Below are 15991 nucleotides of genomic sequence, written 5' to 3'. Positions count from 1 at the left end.
ATCAATGGATCAGTCATAGTTTCTAAATGTCATAAATGTATTGTTATTTATTTATTCATGTTTAGTTCATACTCGTATAATGGATGGATGTAGTTTCATAAAAGATACTGTTACGGTGTTGATTATTTTTCCCCGTGTCTCTGGCTTCCTCAGTTTGGGGTTGGGCTAATGGGTGAGTCTAAATTGCCTGTGGATGTAAATGTGAGTCAATGTCTTTCCCTATGTGTCACCCTGTTATAGACTGGTGATCTATGGAGCATTTGTTTGGGCTTTATGGTCCTTCACTTGGTTTTGGGTCTCGTTTCACATTTCTTCTGAAGTGTTTAGCAACTACAGACATAGTTACATCCCTCAGACTGACTGGACAGCAAAAAAGAGAGTGAATATTGGATTCACATTCAGCAATTGGCCAGAAAGTTGCCTTCAAACTAGCACAGTGCGCTAATGTGCGAATAGGAAATTGTTTGATAAGTGTGACGTCACTGTGGTGAAGTGCAAGAATACACAAGTACAGAACATTAGGACAACTGTATGTGAAAATAAGGAATAAAAGACAAACAGTAAAAAATACCAAATGTAAGAGGAAAATCAGGAGCATAAAGGTTGAAGTGATGGGTATTGACAGTTTTGCAGTGTGTGTCTGCATGAGGAACGGACCACCGTCATGTGTCACTGCAGTCTAGCCTGTTGGCTCTAACATTTGTTGACTGGGAGGTTCAGGCGGTTTTGGCACAGCCTCACAGACGGTCAGCCCATGATAAGCATGGTTTAGCTGTGGTGCTGCTGATGTCAGCAGTTTGCAGTCAGGTTTTCCTGGCCGTCTGTGGATCTGTGGAATTTCACTCCTCCTTGCCATCCCAGCTCTGCCCATCCCGCACGCCCTGCAGGCTGTGCACGTTGGCCTGCCCTGAGCAAACAGCACCTGGACTAGCTGAGGAGGTTCTGCCCTGACCCTCTGTCACACTCGCATTCACATCAGGAGCTCGCTCACCAAACGTGGTGTGGACTCAGCAGAGAGGCTGCTGTATGTTTGAACAAGAGGACAAGAATTTTATTTATGCAGGAAATCTATCTATCTATCTATCTGTCTGTCTGTCTGTCTGTCTGTCCGTCTGTCTGTCCGTCTGTCCGTCTGTCCGTCTGTCTGTCTGTCTGTCTGTCTATCTATCTACTGGGATTTATCATCCTGTGCAAAAAGGGCATAGTTAAGGTTCCTCATGTTTCAGGTGTTTTTGAGTTTTTAGCAGAGCAGTTCCAGCAGAAACATTTCTTCATTTCTTTTCTAAAGTTCTCAGTTGGTTTAATTTAAATAATGCCAAAATTATCCACTCTTTCACAAAAATGCAATAATAAAGAAAACAAATACAAGACTGTGTCAAAGTGCATTTTGTTGATAATCTGCATATTCACCTCAGTAACGTTGCAAATACTGGACTTTTATTTGTACTTTTACATTATGGTAATTTCAGGACAGGAACATTTCACTCCATCACTGTGAAGGTGTTTCAGTGCTCACATGCACTCTGTGCTCATTACCCAGTTCTCTAAAACTTTCTTATGGATGCCTTCATAAACGGAAAAAACAAAAGTTGGTCTACGCCCACGTGTGTTTACAGAAAACAGACGTAAAACAGCATTTAAGAAGCAAATATTGCCAAACCCCAGCTGGAGCAGCAGTGCAGTGAGCAGCAAGTGGAGACGCTGGTGCCTCCCTGTGACATGCTGATCAGGCCTGTGTTTGTAGTTAGAGCTTAATCCAGACTGTGCAAACAGAACAGTGCTCAGAGTACTAACAGATGCTGTAGAGCAGTAGACTGAAAATTCATCTAATAAACATCCTGAAAGTGTTTCCTTTCCTCATCAGGGCTTGCAGCCTTTACAAAGCCCACAAAAGGGTTTCTGTTGAGGCACAGATCGTTCCAGCTGTTATGTTTAATTTCTACAGCGCCGCCACGACAGCCGTGCAGATTTACTTTGTGGAATAAATTAGAGGAGGGAAAGGGGAAGATAAATGTGCGTCTGTAACAAACGAGTCCATATGGTCAGACACAGTAAAACCTCTTATTTGGTGTTACATAAGGAACACTGCAAGAGTACGAGACAACATGTTTACGCTGGACAGCAAGCAGCAATGTCAGAAAAGAATGTACTGTGGTAAGAATAGTTTGGTTGATGTTTACATATTTTCACACAACGTCCCAAAATAAATCTCGTGACATGGTGTAAACAGAGTCTCAGACACCTCACATGGAGTTATTACCAGGCGAATAAACGTTTCCCCGTCACTCATTCGCTGCAACACAATGTGACAAACACACAACAGCAACAGACTCATGGTGTGACGCTGTGTGTGTGCTAGGTGTAAGCTGTTCACATAAAGTGTGTTATTCCAAAAGCACTGAAGAAAGTGACCGCTCCACACTCTAATGGGCCTCAGTAAATGGGCAGCAGAATGACATCATGTGGTTAAATATTTGTTCAAATTATCCCATTACCAGGGACCATCTGAATCCGGTTCAGTTCTCTAGTGTGTCCAGAGAAAAGGGAAAGTGTCTGGCTTCTGTGGTACATTCGTATCCAAAGGTTAAAAACAAATTTATCATAACTCAATATAACATTCATTCAGAACACCTTTCAAACATGACAGAGTGACGTGTACCAGGGTTCACAATCCATGTTCGATTATTATTAAATAGAACTTTTATTATTAAATAGAACTTTCTTTAAATTAGCACCTCTGTTCTCATCAAAATAGGCACCAATTCAATCATACAGTACATGTCAAAGCATTTAGGGCTTTTGTTAAGGTACATGAACAACTAGCCAGCATTTCTGTAGCTGCAACAGATGTTATAAATACAAACAGACACATTAGGGATAATAGTAAACATTAAACCGTAAAACAGCTGCATGACACAACAGCAACATTAAGAGCAATAAGTAGGTATTAAAAGTATATTTCTGTGGGAGTGTTTTTGCCTTCAGTCAGGTCAGCTTCTGTCAAAACAAAGAATAGGGAAGAGTTTTTATTTCTGTTTCTTGGTTATATGGTTAGAAGGAATGAGAAGACTGGGGGTCTTTTACTTACACAGTAATCCTGCAGTTTCTTGCCTGGACGTAACTTCCTGTGTACCTGATGTCGCACTGCACCTCGTTGTTGGAAAAGTCAGACTCCTGGACGAGGTGAGAGGGGTTCACTGTCACCTGAAAAAACAGGACAGTCAGCGAGGATGTCATTTGCCTCCAGGCTTATGAACACAAACTGCTGTGAATTCTCTAAAGTATTAGTTGTCATTGTTACTGATTGGATTTATCATTAGTTATTTATTCTGTTCTTTTTGTAAAGCGGTTCTACACCCCTACCTTGAGTATGTAGTTTCCAGGTGGCACGTCAGTGATGTCGATCCACTGGCAGTCGATGTTTGCATGATATGTGTCGTAACAACCAGGACCGAGCCCCTGAGGAAAATCCAACCTTACGTTACTTCTTCTGTTGACTCAAGGAAAAAGTTCACTTTCATGTCTAAATTTGTGAGGTACATAAAAATGAAGAAAAATAAAACAATCCGGATGAATAAATAAATCATAAAAAGCTGCAGACTGACCTGTGTGTGAGCGGTGCAGGCGTAGCGTCTGCGTATTCCTGGGTCGCATGATGTGTCCTCCAGACAGAAACTGGCCTTGTGTCCCTCAGCCACCTTCTGTCCAGTGGAGACGTCCAGGAGGTCATAGTTACTAAAAGCCTCCATGCTGTGGTAGTGCCTGGACAGAGGCAGAGACGGATCCAGCTCACAGCTCCAGCACAGTTACATTCTGCAAATGCTTTTATTGTCTGACCAAAACGATTAAACTGTCTCTTCTGAACTAAGTTGTACAGTCAGTTTCTCACATCTACAATATTGTTTGATACATGTTGTCTTCTGATAATCACCCATTCTTTGCTGAGTGCATGAAACTTGGATTTATTTCACTGAGCAGGTGCTGAGCAATGACACGGCTCTGAGTCAGGACCAGTTTTCAGGTCTAAGAGTTAACCAGCATGTGACTGGGATCCTGTTAGTGAAGCTGCAGGGAGGCTGTGTAATAGCAACCGTGTGATTGTCTGCACATTTTAAATACGTCTTTTTAATCTCTGATTCTGGTCAGTGTGGTAGATTAAACACCAGTGTCCACACCGCTCATTAGGGCGTGTTGCACATTTATTACATTTATTCTAACTCACTGGTGACAGCTGTGCCATTCCCACTCGTGTCTGGGCCTCACTGGGAGGAAGTCGGCCGTTCCTTGATTCTTCACTCGCTGTGGGAATCGCAGCAGGACTCTGTATTCGAGGTCGCTCACACTCGGGTGATACGCAGACCTGAAGGAAACGGAAACAGGGAAGAAATCTAAACCACAAGGTGCTGGTCTTGTATCACATTGTTGTTTGTGACATGTACATCACATTATACATGCAGTGCGTACGTCACCGCACACTGAGCTCCCTCTCATCCTCACATACTGTGACTGTGATTTAATGTGGAAGTGACAGAGGTGGTTTCTGGTCTGGCCTCAGTCGTTCTCGTATTCACCTCAGAAAGCCTTCGCCTTTCATTTCAGAGCATATTTCACTTGGCAAAGTGGCTGCGCAGATCAGAGAATCTCGTGTGGTTGCCAGGTTTGTGTCCAGTCGCTCGGCCAACATACATCCTAATGTGGCGGCCTCAAAGAAATCCTGAACGGTAATATTTCTTCTGCATTTCCACATGCATACCCCACTGACTAAAAACATGGTTTAGTACACAACAGGAAACTGCTGCACACGGACGAAGTGCAGAACGAGAGACAACAGATTGTGTAATAACTGTTTTAGCTTGACTGACGGGTTAATGCAGTGTATAAAATAAATAAAGATGTGCACCTGGAAAGACAGTTCTCTTCAGCGGCACAGCGCAGCGCATACATCTGCACTCTCTGGATGTAAGAGGCAGCTTGGATGTAATAAGGGTCAGGAACCAAGTCTGGCAGACCTGCAGAAAAACATCAATCCATGACTTGAAATCACTGATCTACACAGACCAACATTAGGGCTTCGGTTTCTTTAAAACCTGCCATGCTGTGTCAATAAATAGATCCAGGGACATGATGGTGTGGTATAATTAACAGAGATGTGTGGATCTTACCTGGATCTTTTTGGTTAAGTAGAAGAAATACCTGTCTACTGCTTTGATTCAGAGGGCAGGACACATTTGATATGAAAAATAATAATCAACTTCTACAACTCATTTTATTTTAATGCCTCAGAAAATAGAAAACTTATATTTTATAGCATCATGACTTGCAGGTGTAATTTAACCATCACTGCTGGTTAAGTACTAATGACTAATGCTCCTAGTTTATCAGTCAACCGTTTCATTTGAACTTTGCTCAGAGGCCTTCACACTGGAGACAGTAGTTTTGTCATTAAGGGGCATTAAGTCTCATTAAAGATTCATTACAATGTGCTTTAGAAAAAGGGGGGCTGACATTTTAAAATGAATCTGGTCCCTGAGAAGTCTGTTTTTATTTGTGCAAGCTGTGACTTTTTACACTTCTTATGTGTCTGCCTCACCATTGTGGAAGAACCTGGTGCCATAGCCCGGTCCTGGAGGGCGCGCAGAGATCCTGTTTCTGCGGTCTGGAGGGTAAATGTTATAGAAAACCGAGTTCCTGTGGTGAATACTGTGGGGGTCTCGTGGGTCACTCATGACCGTACTCTGTGGTGCGTCCGGTCTTGGACGAGGGAAGAGTATTTCTACGGCGTTACTGGACAGCGCTGTGGGAGAAACCCTTGACGCCGGGGTGACTCTAATCAGTGGGTGCGCTCTGTGCACACTGCGAGCAACTAAACTGGTTTGTTGTGGGATGCCACGCGCGTTCCCGCTGTCCTCGTCCACGGTGACCCATGACCGGGCAGTTGAATCCGAGTTTTCTGGTCTTATCTGGTCGTCTCTGCTGTGCGTAAAGTCCGGTGCTCCTACCGGTGAGACCGCGGCTTGTAGCGCACCTGCGTCATCTCCAGGTGTGCTCCGGCCTCCTCGTGGGACTCCGGTCCCGGAGAACTCCTGGAAATAGCTGCCGTTAGACGGAGACGCTTCTGAACGGTATCCCAAAGCCGCAGCCTGTCTGTTAGGAGCAAAGCGCGGTGGGGACTGAGTGGCTCTCCTCGAGGCGGATAGATACTGACCCGCATCAGCACCAAGAACCACCGCGTCCATTTGATTGAGATCGTTTCGCTGAGAGTAGCCTCCGGTTGTGTCCTCTAGATCTCCAGATCTGGTTCTGGTCGATCCACTGTGCCCAGGAGGGTTCACTCGGTTAAAACCGTTCGTGGTTGTTAGTAAGAGCTGGGTGCGTCTTCTGGTCTGTGCAGGTGAGCGATACTGAGTCCCCGTGCTCAGTAAACTGTACAGCTGGCCGTTATTCTCCCACTGAAACCGCTGCCTCCACGGTCCAACATGTGCGTTTAAATGTTGAGCGTCACCCAAACACACCAGAACCTCAAGCAGACCGATCAGTGTAATAGCAAATGTCTCCATCGCTCCAGTTGATGGTGTCTCTAACTGAAGCAATGAGACATTAACGACGAACCTTTGGGTCTGACATGGGTGATGAGGTGGTGTTGTCAGTGCACTTGCCTCCGTCACGCAGTTGCGCACAACGTCACTTGGAGTTCAGCTCAGGGCGACGTCTAGAGTCTGTAAAGTAGACTCTAGACTCTCTGCGGTCACATTAAACTGGCTAACTTTTACTACATGATGAGAAATAATGAATTAGCTTATTTACTTTCGATAATAAGCTTCTGATTTTACACATTTTTGTTCACATGAAAGTTTGTGCGTCATGACGCGCGGGCTTATTGAACTCACCGATCACGCATCATTCATTCCTCGAGATGTTTGAACATGAGGTATAACTTCTCCAACAGGAAACATCCGTGTAGGTGCCATCACACTGTGAACCCACAGGAGACGTGTTGTACATTACACTTTGTGTTTTCCTGCAGTTCAGTCACAATAGTGTTTCCAGGAGCGCCCCCACAAGGTGGTCAGGATTGGGGTAATGTTAGGTCCAGGTTATGGTAACTGCAGAGAAACACAAATCAGGGGGAAACATACCCACAACACTGGTCCCCAAGGAAATTATTATTATTTTCTACTTGGTACCACTGCTAGTGTTTAGTACAATAGGCTGCATTCAACCTGTTGAACAGTCAGGGCCTCTTCACCACATGATGGCAGTGGATCCTCACAGACAGAGCTGCTGCAGAGCTTCAGACTATTTTCTATCAGTCTCATGACTTTTCCAAGCTTTGAGCATGAATGAAGATACGACAAAGACGAAGTGACTGGAAGTTTCTGCTCTGAAACTTCAGATAAACATCTACTAAAAAAGACTCTTCACGTCACATCTTATTATCACATCATGGTGACCTCGTTCCTTGTTCGGCTTCCACACACTGACCAAAATCAAGGACTCTTAAGGTCTTTAAAGGTCATGGAACCATCAAAGACCATAAAAATGAAGGACAGCTTCATCCATCAGGCTGTCAGGAAGCTGAACTTTCACTTTGCCGCCCCTGCCCCCTTCTGCCCCCTGAACCACAAACTCTGACCTCCAACCCCCCCAGGACACACACTGACTGCACCAGTCACTTTATGCAGAGTTTGGGCTGCTCTCTGTGCATCACAGTCACTTTATCAAGACTGATAAGCTCATTGAACTGCACAGTACATCTGAACTGTTCCTATATTGCACTGGTTTTGTTTGCTAAGCTGCTATTTGTACTTGTTTATTTATCATGGCCTTATTTGTAATGTTTCCATTGCACTAGTTAGTGTTTAGAGTTTCTCTGTGTGCACCGAGTGTCTGAGAGTAACGACGTTTGACAATAAATCAGACTTTGACTTTGACTTGACACTGACTGATATTCATATGTCAGGCTTAAATCCTCTTGGACCATAAAGACGTTCAGAGGGCTGAGAAACACTGAGAATAAAACCAAATACTACCAGTTAAGTATATTATTTAAAAGAAAATAACATCTCATAAAAAAATCCTGCATAACCCAGAAAACTACTTCCTTTAGTGAGCAGACACTGGCATTTCAGGCTCTTGCAGCACATCTGTCTATGTCTATGCCCACTGTTACACACACACACACTTGGTGAGAGGTTTACAATTGCTGTGAAGTGGGCCCTCACCTTTGTCCTCATTTATCACATTCATCCTCTGTCACTGTGGGACGTGCTGACAGACTGGTAGCCAGAAGGGTGGCGCCAGTCCTGGGGGCGTGGTGATGTAGACCGAGGATTACGGGAGGCCAGAGTCTGTAAAACCTTCTACACCAACACAACAAGGACCCCACTTTGAACATACCCAGACAGCCTGGCAAACACTCAGAGACTTTCAGCAATGTCTATGAGTGTAAATCGATGAGTGAGTGTGAGAAGCAGGAGCAGGGGTGAGTGCATGTGGATGTGCCTGCAGGTAAGCTGGGAGGCTGTAATCATGGGGTCCCGGTCTGGTCGGGTGATGAAGGCCGTAACCAGACGGGTGTCATTCCTGCAGCATGTCAGGTGGGTGGACTGTGACTGTGTAGGCAGGTAGCAACTCCATCGCCAACATGTTGATACACATGAAATAAATCAATCAATCAAATAAACCACAACCTCATCTGGCACTAACGTCTCTGCATCTGATAACGTCAGTGAACACTGGCTGCAGTGTCCATTTGAATATGTTTGAATTTAAAGAGTCAGTCTGTCTGCTGTCATGATCAAATAAATGTGTTTTCATGAGTTTAATCAAACAACTTTAAACTAAGCTGCACATAAAATGAGCTGGAACGTTAAAATGCTATTTACACCTTTGACCTACTACCCAGCCAGTTACGTTTGCTACTCTGAGTACTTTTGTTTCTTTACAGCTACTTGAATACAGGAATTTTACTTGGAATTAAGTATTTTAGGTGTTATAATACTTTCCCTAAACTGAACATGTCCGTCGTTGCTTTGGTGTAAACTTCTTCTTCTCCTTTGGGCTGCTCCCTTCAGGGGTCTCCACAGCCAATCATCTGCCTCCATTTAACCCTATCCCCTGTATCCTCCTCACCCACACCAACTATCCTCATGTCCTCCTTCACTACATCCAAGAACCTCCTCTTTGGTCTTCCTCTAGGCCTCCTTCCTGGCAGCTCTAACCTCAGCATCCTTTTACCAATGTATTCACTGTCCCTCCTCTGAACATGTCCAAACCATCTCAATCTGGCTTCCCTGGCTTTTTCTCCAAAACATCTAACATGAGCTGTCCCTCTGATGTCCTCATTCCTGATCCTATCCATCCTCGTCACTCCCAGAGAGAACCTCAACATCTTCAGCTCTGCCTCCTGTCTTTGTCTCAGTGCCACTGTCTCTAAACCAGACAACATTGCTGGTCTCACCACTGTCTTGTCCACCTTTCCTTTCATTCTTGCTGACACTCTTTTGTCACACATCACACCTGACACTTTCCTCCACCCGTTCCAACCTGCTTGCACACGTCTCTTCACTTCTTTTCCCCACTCTCCGTTGCTCTGGACTGTTGACCCTAGGTCCTTAAAATCCTCCACCTTCTTCACCTCTGCTCCCTGTAACCTCACCGTTCTACTTGAGTCCCTCTCATTTACACACATGTACTCTGTTTTACTGCGGCTAACCTTCATTCCTCTCCTTTCCAGATCAAACCTCCACCTCTCTAGATTTCCCTCCACTGCTCCCTGCTCTCACTACAGATGACAATGTCGTCTGCAAACATCATGGTGCTGCTTTGGTCTAAACTGTGGTGGGAAAATGTAATAAGAGACTAAAGGTAGCAACGATGAAGAAATAAGTAAAAATTCCTGCATTTAAACTTGAGATTTCATGCCACAACACTGACACTGAGTTTTTCCATGCAGGTCATAAACCTCAATGCTGCTCACTGTAAAACAGGGTTGAACAAATGCCAGACACTAATTCATTTAAACATAAAAACATAAATCAATAAGCTGTTTTGTAAAGCTTAAATAACATTTACACAGGTTTATTCTTCTCCTTGGAAATTAAAAACTAATTTTAAAAATCTCAACAAACCAACGAACCTGCTTATTTCTTCTTTCTAAGGTTTTTGAATATATTTGTGTTTGGTTTCAGTGCTGAGTCATTTTTTTTGTCCTATTTATTGTACATTATTTAAGTGCCATGTGATGAACCATCCATCCTGGTAATGCATTAGAGAGATTCAGCAGAAGAACTAAACTATACACTGTAGTGTCCTTTCTCTATGTGCATAGTGTTTCTGTGTCATCTTAGTGCTAACATGCAAAGAGGAACTCTATATATATATATACGTTTTTAGAAACGCATCCAAAATAGTGACCAATTATGTTTTAATCTCTGGTGGTTTCTCTGGTTCATGTTTGTCCTTGGTGAACACATTTACAGGAGTGTGTGGTTTGGTAGCCATCACACATACTGCTGTCATTTTTAGCACCGGGCGTCAAGGCCAGCATGGTTTAGTCCACGTCCACCTGTTAGTGCGTCACCTTGTCTCTCTATTTCCACATGACATGCATATGACAGGTTGCATGTACCTACAGTTGATGTCATGAGGAACATAGAATACGGGTATGTTATGGTTATTACAGTTACAGCCTCAGTGGACCCTTATTTACCAAACTACCAGGATCCTAAAGTTATTGGCTGCTGTAATTTTAAGTTTTTTCGTCAAATGAGACTCAAAATGACCCAAATCACTCCTGTTGTCCCAGTCCAACAAACATATAAACACACAGAACACTGTTCCTCCAGTGAAGGTATTAGTAGACTCCCATCCACTGTTCATTCTCAGTCGGTGGAATAAGGTTCTCATAGTACTTGAGCAGTGAATAAGGTTTTACCTCAGGTGAAAGGAGAATGTACTCTGGTCTTTTCATATGTGTGTAAACAGATAATCTTAGCACGTGCCTTGGGCCTCATGTGCTGTAAATCCGGTGCTAATAGTCAAAATCTTTTGCTTGGTCTGTGACCTACTCAGGCGTCTATTTAAGTCGAGCAAGGAGAGCTATTTCAGAGCTACAGTGGTGGAGAACCGCAGGAGGAGATACTGTAGGTGATTGACAGTTTCCTGCTTCTAAATTAGGTGCATGTTTAACCTGGAGTCAGTTCCTATGGATTATTTCTATACAATATCTGGAAAATGACTAAGCTGTTCCATTTCACAGCAGTTAGATCATTTTGGCTTGTCCCTCTTTAAAGCTCTGTAAAACCTGACTCACGACCCCTCTTCAAAGATAACAGGTCTGTAAGTCACAGGCAGTTTAACCCAAGACTGATCCCCCTTATCAGATCCAGGGGCTGAAGAGGTAAATCAAGTGCTGAACTTTAGACACTCCTTTATTTCTAAAGGTTCACTGTCTAAAGTTCTTGGTCATAAGGGATTTGTTGCTTTTTGTTAAGGGTGTTGAGATGATTGTGTTGTGATTTGGCGATATACAAATAAAACTAAATTGAATTATTTTTGGCCCACTGTAAAATAATCAATTTACAGCTGCACAGGTGTGACAGTGTTATCAGACATAATGGAGTCAGACAGGTATGTTATTGGTACAACACCAACTTTAGCCCAGCTGATCAAATGCTATATTCCTTGTGACAGAGACACAAAACAAATATTTGAAGTATCTTAAAAACATCTAATGTATTTATTTGTAGGACAATGAGCGGCAGACAAATGGTCCAGTACAAGTTGGTTGTTTTAACAAGAGAATAGTAGCAACAACAAATAATCATGTTGTGAAGATGATAAAAAAGACAATGATAAGTTAACATTGCTTTGCTATGCTATTTACAAAAAACATTTGAAAAGGTCACATTTAAAAAATGCTTGGGACTATTTACAGATTCTGTACAGGGGCAGTGAGGCCTCTTCCTGCTGCAAGAAACAAAAACAAAAAGGTTAGCCAATGTTGTGCACATAGCCTACAATCCTATACATTTTAATTTTAAATGCATTCTTTATTAAATGTTTAAGTTCTGCAAAAGCAAAATATTTAGGCTGCAAGACAAGACACACCACTCCACAACTGTGGCACTGTAATTAAACTAGGATATACAGTATGTATCCTAGCTTGTGTAGTAAGCCTTAAACCTAATTTCTATCAAAGTGATGGATTCTGTCAGCTGTCTTACCTATAAATGATTCAGCAGGTTGTTCTGAATATCCTCATACACCTGGTTGTAGATCTCCTCTCTGGTTTTCAAACCGTCCAGGGACTCTGCAACATACAAACAGTTGACTAATTCACCAGGTGTTTGAAAATCACCTTTAAAAATAAAATTTAAAATGCAGTGACAGAAAGTGTATTAAACATCCCAACATACCAATGGTCAATCCACTTTCTACCATCTCTTTCCTGTGCTTCAGGTACATGGGCCACACATGGCCATCAAACAGGCCCGGAGGGTCAGGGACAGTGTACTGCCTTGTACTGAAAATAACAAACACTGTTAGAGAATGTACACTTATAAAAAAAAAAGTCTCTATGAGAAGGAAAACTTAAAAATAAATAAATACCACTCACCTTCTTCTTCTCTTGCACTCTTCATAGGGAAGCGTGATGTAATAGCTTTTATTGAAAACATCCAGCAGGGGCCTAAAGAGAAAATGCGAGACGTGACGAACAAGATCAACAATGACACATAATGTCTTCGACCAGACCATAGTATAGTTATGCAACCGGTTGTACTTCCTCTTATCTCTGGCTCTGCAGTGTGCATGACATTCATCTACAGTACACAGAGTACCCATCACCCAGCAGCCAGCTTCAAGCTCAGTTCAAAGAGCCTCTTTCTGTGGTACCCCTTATCACTAACCACAGGACCTGCCCATGCCTGCACACAGAGGTCTGTGCACATGTGCCACTGGCAGACGTGCAAAACCACCATGTGCTTACACGGAAACTACAAGCAAGAAACAGAACAGTCTGTTTTCTTCCTCTGCAAATTCCTCAGTGCTGCGGTGATAAACAAAACGAACAGAATAACTTCTGCACACTCATGTGGAATAATTAACCACATCTCTTACTAGTCAAACTAGTTATGTCAATCAGCATTACAGGCCCATACAGGTTGACTGTTCAGCGGAGTGCAAACAAGGCAAGGAGTCGTTGACTAAACTCCTTTACTCAGGTTTTCCAAGCTAATAAACAAGTCACACTGCTAACTAAACTGTGCAAATTTAAGAATCAGCTTACAAGTAATTGTAGAGCAGGAATCCTTCCACAATCAGGATGTGGATCTGCTCATCGGGATTGGTCAGATCAGAGGCAGAGGACAGCGTGACACCATGGGATCTGGCAAACTTGACTGGGTTCTCAATCCAGCCTTTAATTGTGTTGGTCATGGCCTCCATATCCAAAGCTGTGATCACTGTAGAGGAAGATTGACATAAATGAGGATGATGGACAGCACAGAGAGAAGCATAGAATAGACTCAAGCAAAGTATGTAAACTAATTAGAATCAGTTTGTTGTATCCACAGATGACTGGAGGTTATTGTCATCTTAATGCTATTATAACAGTGTGCATGTTGAATGGCTATAATGTATGTAATCTCAGAGAGTGGGGATATATTACAGGTATGTGAATATAAAAGGTAAACGATTCGTTGGCAGTCTTCAGTGAAATCTTACCATCCCACTGTTTAAAGCCGTCCTCCCCGACTTCTATCTGATCGGGTTTCTGAAATAACAGTCACCAATAAAACATTGCTGCAACCTCACTGCTCCAAACACTTGCAGATCCCACTCACATGCCAGAGCACGGCCAAACGACAGCACACACACACAGAAGAAACAGGAAAAACGCACACAGCAAAGGATGAAGCCAGCAAAAAGAATTACGGCGCTATTAGCTTAAATATACAGTATAATGTGAATGTACTGAGGGAGATGAAATGAAGAAATAAGGACGAAGCACAGGGAGACACAGTGCAGCGTGGTTAAAGGGGGACAGGACAGCAGTCTGTATTATTAAAGAATGAAAAAGGACAGAGTAGAGGAAAAACATGACTCGGAGAGGGAGAAGAGAAAATCAAGTAAAGAACCCATTCGGAAAGAAAGGCCGTTTCCATATGTAATGTTTAGAACTGAGTGTGGGGGATGGGGTGCTGCTCTGGGTAGCACCCACTGTTTTGCTTAGTTGCTCGTGCAGTGTTCACTTAAGAGCAAAAGGGAGACAAACTGCGACAAAACCAGTAAAACAAAGTTCCTGTTCACTCTCCACAACTCACCTTGAAAAAGTCATCCTGGTGCACAACACAGCAGTTGGGCAGAGTCTTGACCAACTTATTAGTCAGGGTGGTTTTGCCACCATTGGTGACTCTAAACAGAAAAACAGAGAAAAGCACAAATTAAGTACAAATCAATGAAATGTTCGGTCAGATGTTGTTATCACTGGAAACCTGATTATTCCATCAGACATACAGCAGCTGTGCAGACTAAAGATGAGATGCGCTTTGTTTACATTTCCTATTTAGTTTGTTATCTGGTTATGAAGGACAAAAAGACCCATGTGACAAAAACAGTTGATAAAAACCCAGTTAAATGTGAGAAATAGTGTCAGTGTGAGCAAAGGTTTTAGTAAACAAGCTTCACTGCTGAAGTCAAATCTCCCTCCACTTTTCAGCTGAGACTGGCGCTAAATTTTCAAATGTCCCGCTCGATTTATGACAACAAGAGTCACACCGGATCAAGACCTTAAACCGGTTTAGCCCAGCTGTGCCACTTTCTGGCGGGCAGCTAACAACCAGAAACCAGTCGGTGTTAAAATAAACACATCTTTATCCAAAATACCAGACGGATTTAACGACACACTGGTTTCAAGACGCTTAATTCAGTTTTAGTCTGCACTGATTCATTACAGTTACCAGGCGGTTCAGACAAAATAAACAGCAGACGTTAGCTAGCAAACATTCAAACACGTTATCAAATGATAAAACAATAATAATAAAATACAAACACGTACCCTCCGATTCCTATGATATATTTCATCCTTACGTTGCGTCCCTACACTTCTCCTTATGTCCGCTGAATAAATCACAGAGAGCACTTTTACCCAGAAAGTGAAAACCTGGCGACTCAAACGATTCAAAAAGTTTGAAATTAAAGTTTCAAAATCTCCGCGTTTGTCTCCAACTGCGGCTCCATTGACTCTGAGCGCCAGCCACTTTCCCTTATATGCGCTTGCGTATTACGTCACCTGTCACGTAGTTACGCGACGTCCCGTGCTCGGACGTGCTCGTACGACTTTTCCACTACGTGCTACGTTCCCATGGCAGCGACCAATCAGATCCCGCCGGGGTCCGGGCGCCAGCCAATCACAGCTCCTGAACCTTGAGGTATTTGCATACTATCGAGCAGCTGATCGGTTCGTCGTGTTCCCTTCAGCAGCTGATCCGGCTTCTCTGGAAAACTGGGTGTTACAGGTTCTTTAAACGGCACCTGCACCTCTTAGCTGCATGTCTGGTAACAGCAGGAAGCAGGGGGATAGTAACAGAACACGTTATTTAAGTTATTTAAGTTAGCAAACTCACTTCCTGTACAGAAGTAATCCTTACTGTGTTCTGCTGTTCTTGCAAAATATGAAAATTCATATTTTGATCAGTCAATGCTTATTCAGTGAACAGTTTGTTTACATTTAATATCTATCTATCTATCTATCTATCTATCTATCTATCTATCTATCTATCTATCTATCTATCTATATACACAGCTGTAAACAGCAAAAAATACAGAAATGATCATTAAGATTTGGGATTTAACAGAGTAATATTTTAGCCATGTCCAAATATTTAAGTCAATACTGCCTTATCATTGCATTTCTAACAAGCCCTTATCTCCACACTATATCCTCCCATCCCAGATATGTGTTTGTGTGTCAGGGGAATGAGGGCAG

The 15991-nt window shown here is 42.9% G+C and overlaps 2 protein-coding genes across 4 annotated transcripts; both read right to left on the bottom strand.

Annotated features, from left to right (window-relative positions):
- Window positions 1-2682: 2682 nt before the first annotated feature.
- On the bottom strand, window positions 2683-6941 carry loxl5a (lysyl oxidase-like 5a). 2 transcript variants are annotated; one of them, XM_026305000.1, is made up of 7 exons: window positions 6888-6941; window positions 4901-5009; window positions 4223-4360; window positions 3606-3762; window positions 3364-3459; window positions 3089-3204; window positions 2683-2997 (listed from the first exon to the last, which is right to left on the bottom strand). In XM_026305000.1, exons 2-7 carry the CDS (start codon window positions 4942-4944, stop codon window positions 2991-2993), a joined length of 558 nt encoding a protein of 185 aa, XP_026160785.1. In that variant the 5' UTR covers window positions 4945-5009; window positions 6888-6941; the 3' UTR covers window positions 2683-2990. The 2 variants fall into 2 exon arrangements, with proteins under 2 accessions (XP_026160785.1, XP_026160784.1); XM_026304999.1 differs by lacking the exon at window positions 6888-6941 and adding an exon at window positions 5591-6651.
- Window positions 6942-11710: 4769 nt separating this feature from the next.
- On the bottom strand, window positions 11711-15256 carry mibp (muscle-specific beta 1 integrin binding protein). Of its 2 annotated transcripts, XM_026305495.2 has the most exons (8): window positions 15062-15256; window positions 14328-14418; window positions 13729-13777; window positions 13292-13466; window positions 12620-12691; window positions 12420-12526; window positions 12228-12313; window positions 11711-11970 (listed from the first exon to the last, which is right to left on the bottom strand). In XM_026305495.2, the coding sequence occupies exons 1-7, from the start codon at window positions 15085-15087 to the stop codon at window positions 12228-12230; spliced, it is 606 nt and encodes a 201-aa protein (XP_026161280.1). In that variant the 5' UTR covers window positions 15088-15256; the 3' UTR covers window positions 11711-11970. The 2 variants fall into 2 exon arrangements, with proteins under 2 accessions (XP_026161280.1, XP_026161281.1); XM_026305496.2 differs by lacking the exon at window positions 13729-13777 and having other exon boundaries at window positions 15062-15255.
- Window positions 15257-15991: the final 735 nt, after the last annotated feature.

Source organism: Mastacembelus armatus, chromosome 4 (assembly GCF_900324485.2).
Source record: "Mastacembelus armatus chromosome 4, fMasArm1.2, whole genome shotgun sequence".
NCBI classification, from domain to species: domain Eukaryota; kingdom Metazoa; phylum Chordata; class Actinopteri; order Synbranchiformes; family Mastacembelidae; genus Mastacembelus; species Mastacembelus armatus.
The sequence above is the reverse complement of the archived record's forward strand: the minus strand, read 5'-3'. Positions and strand labels throughout refer to the sequence as shown.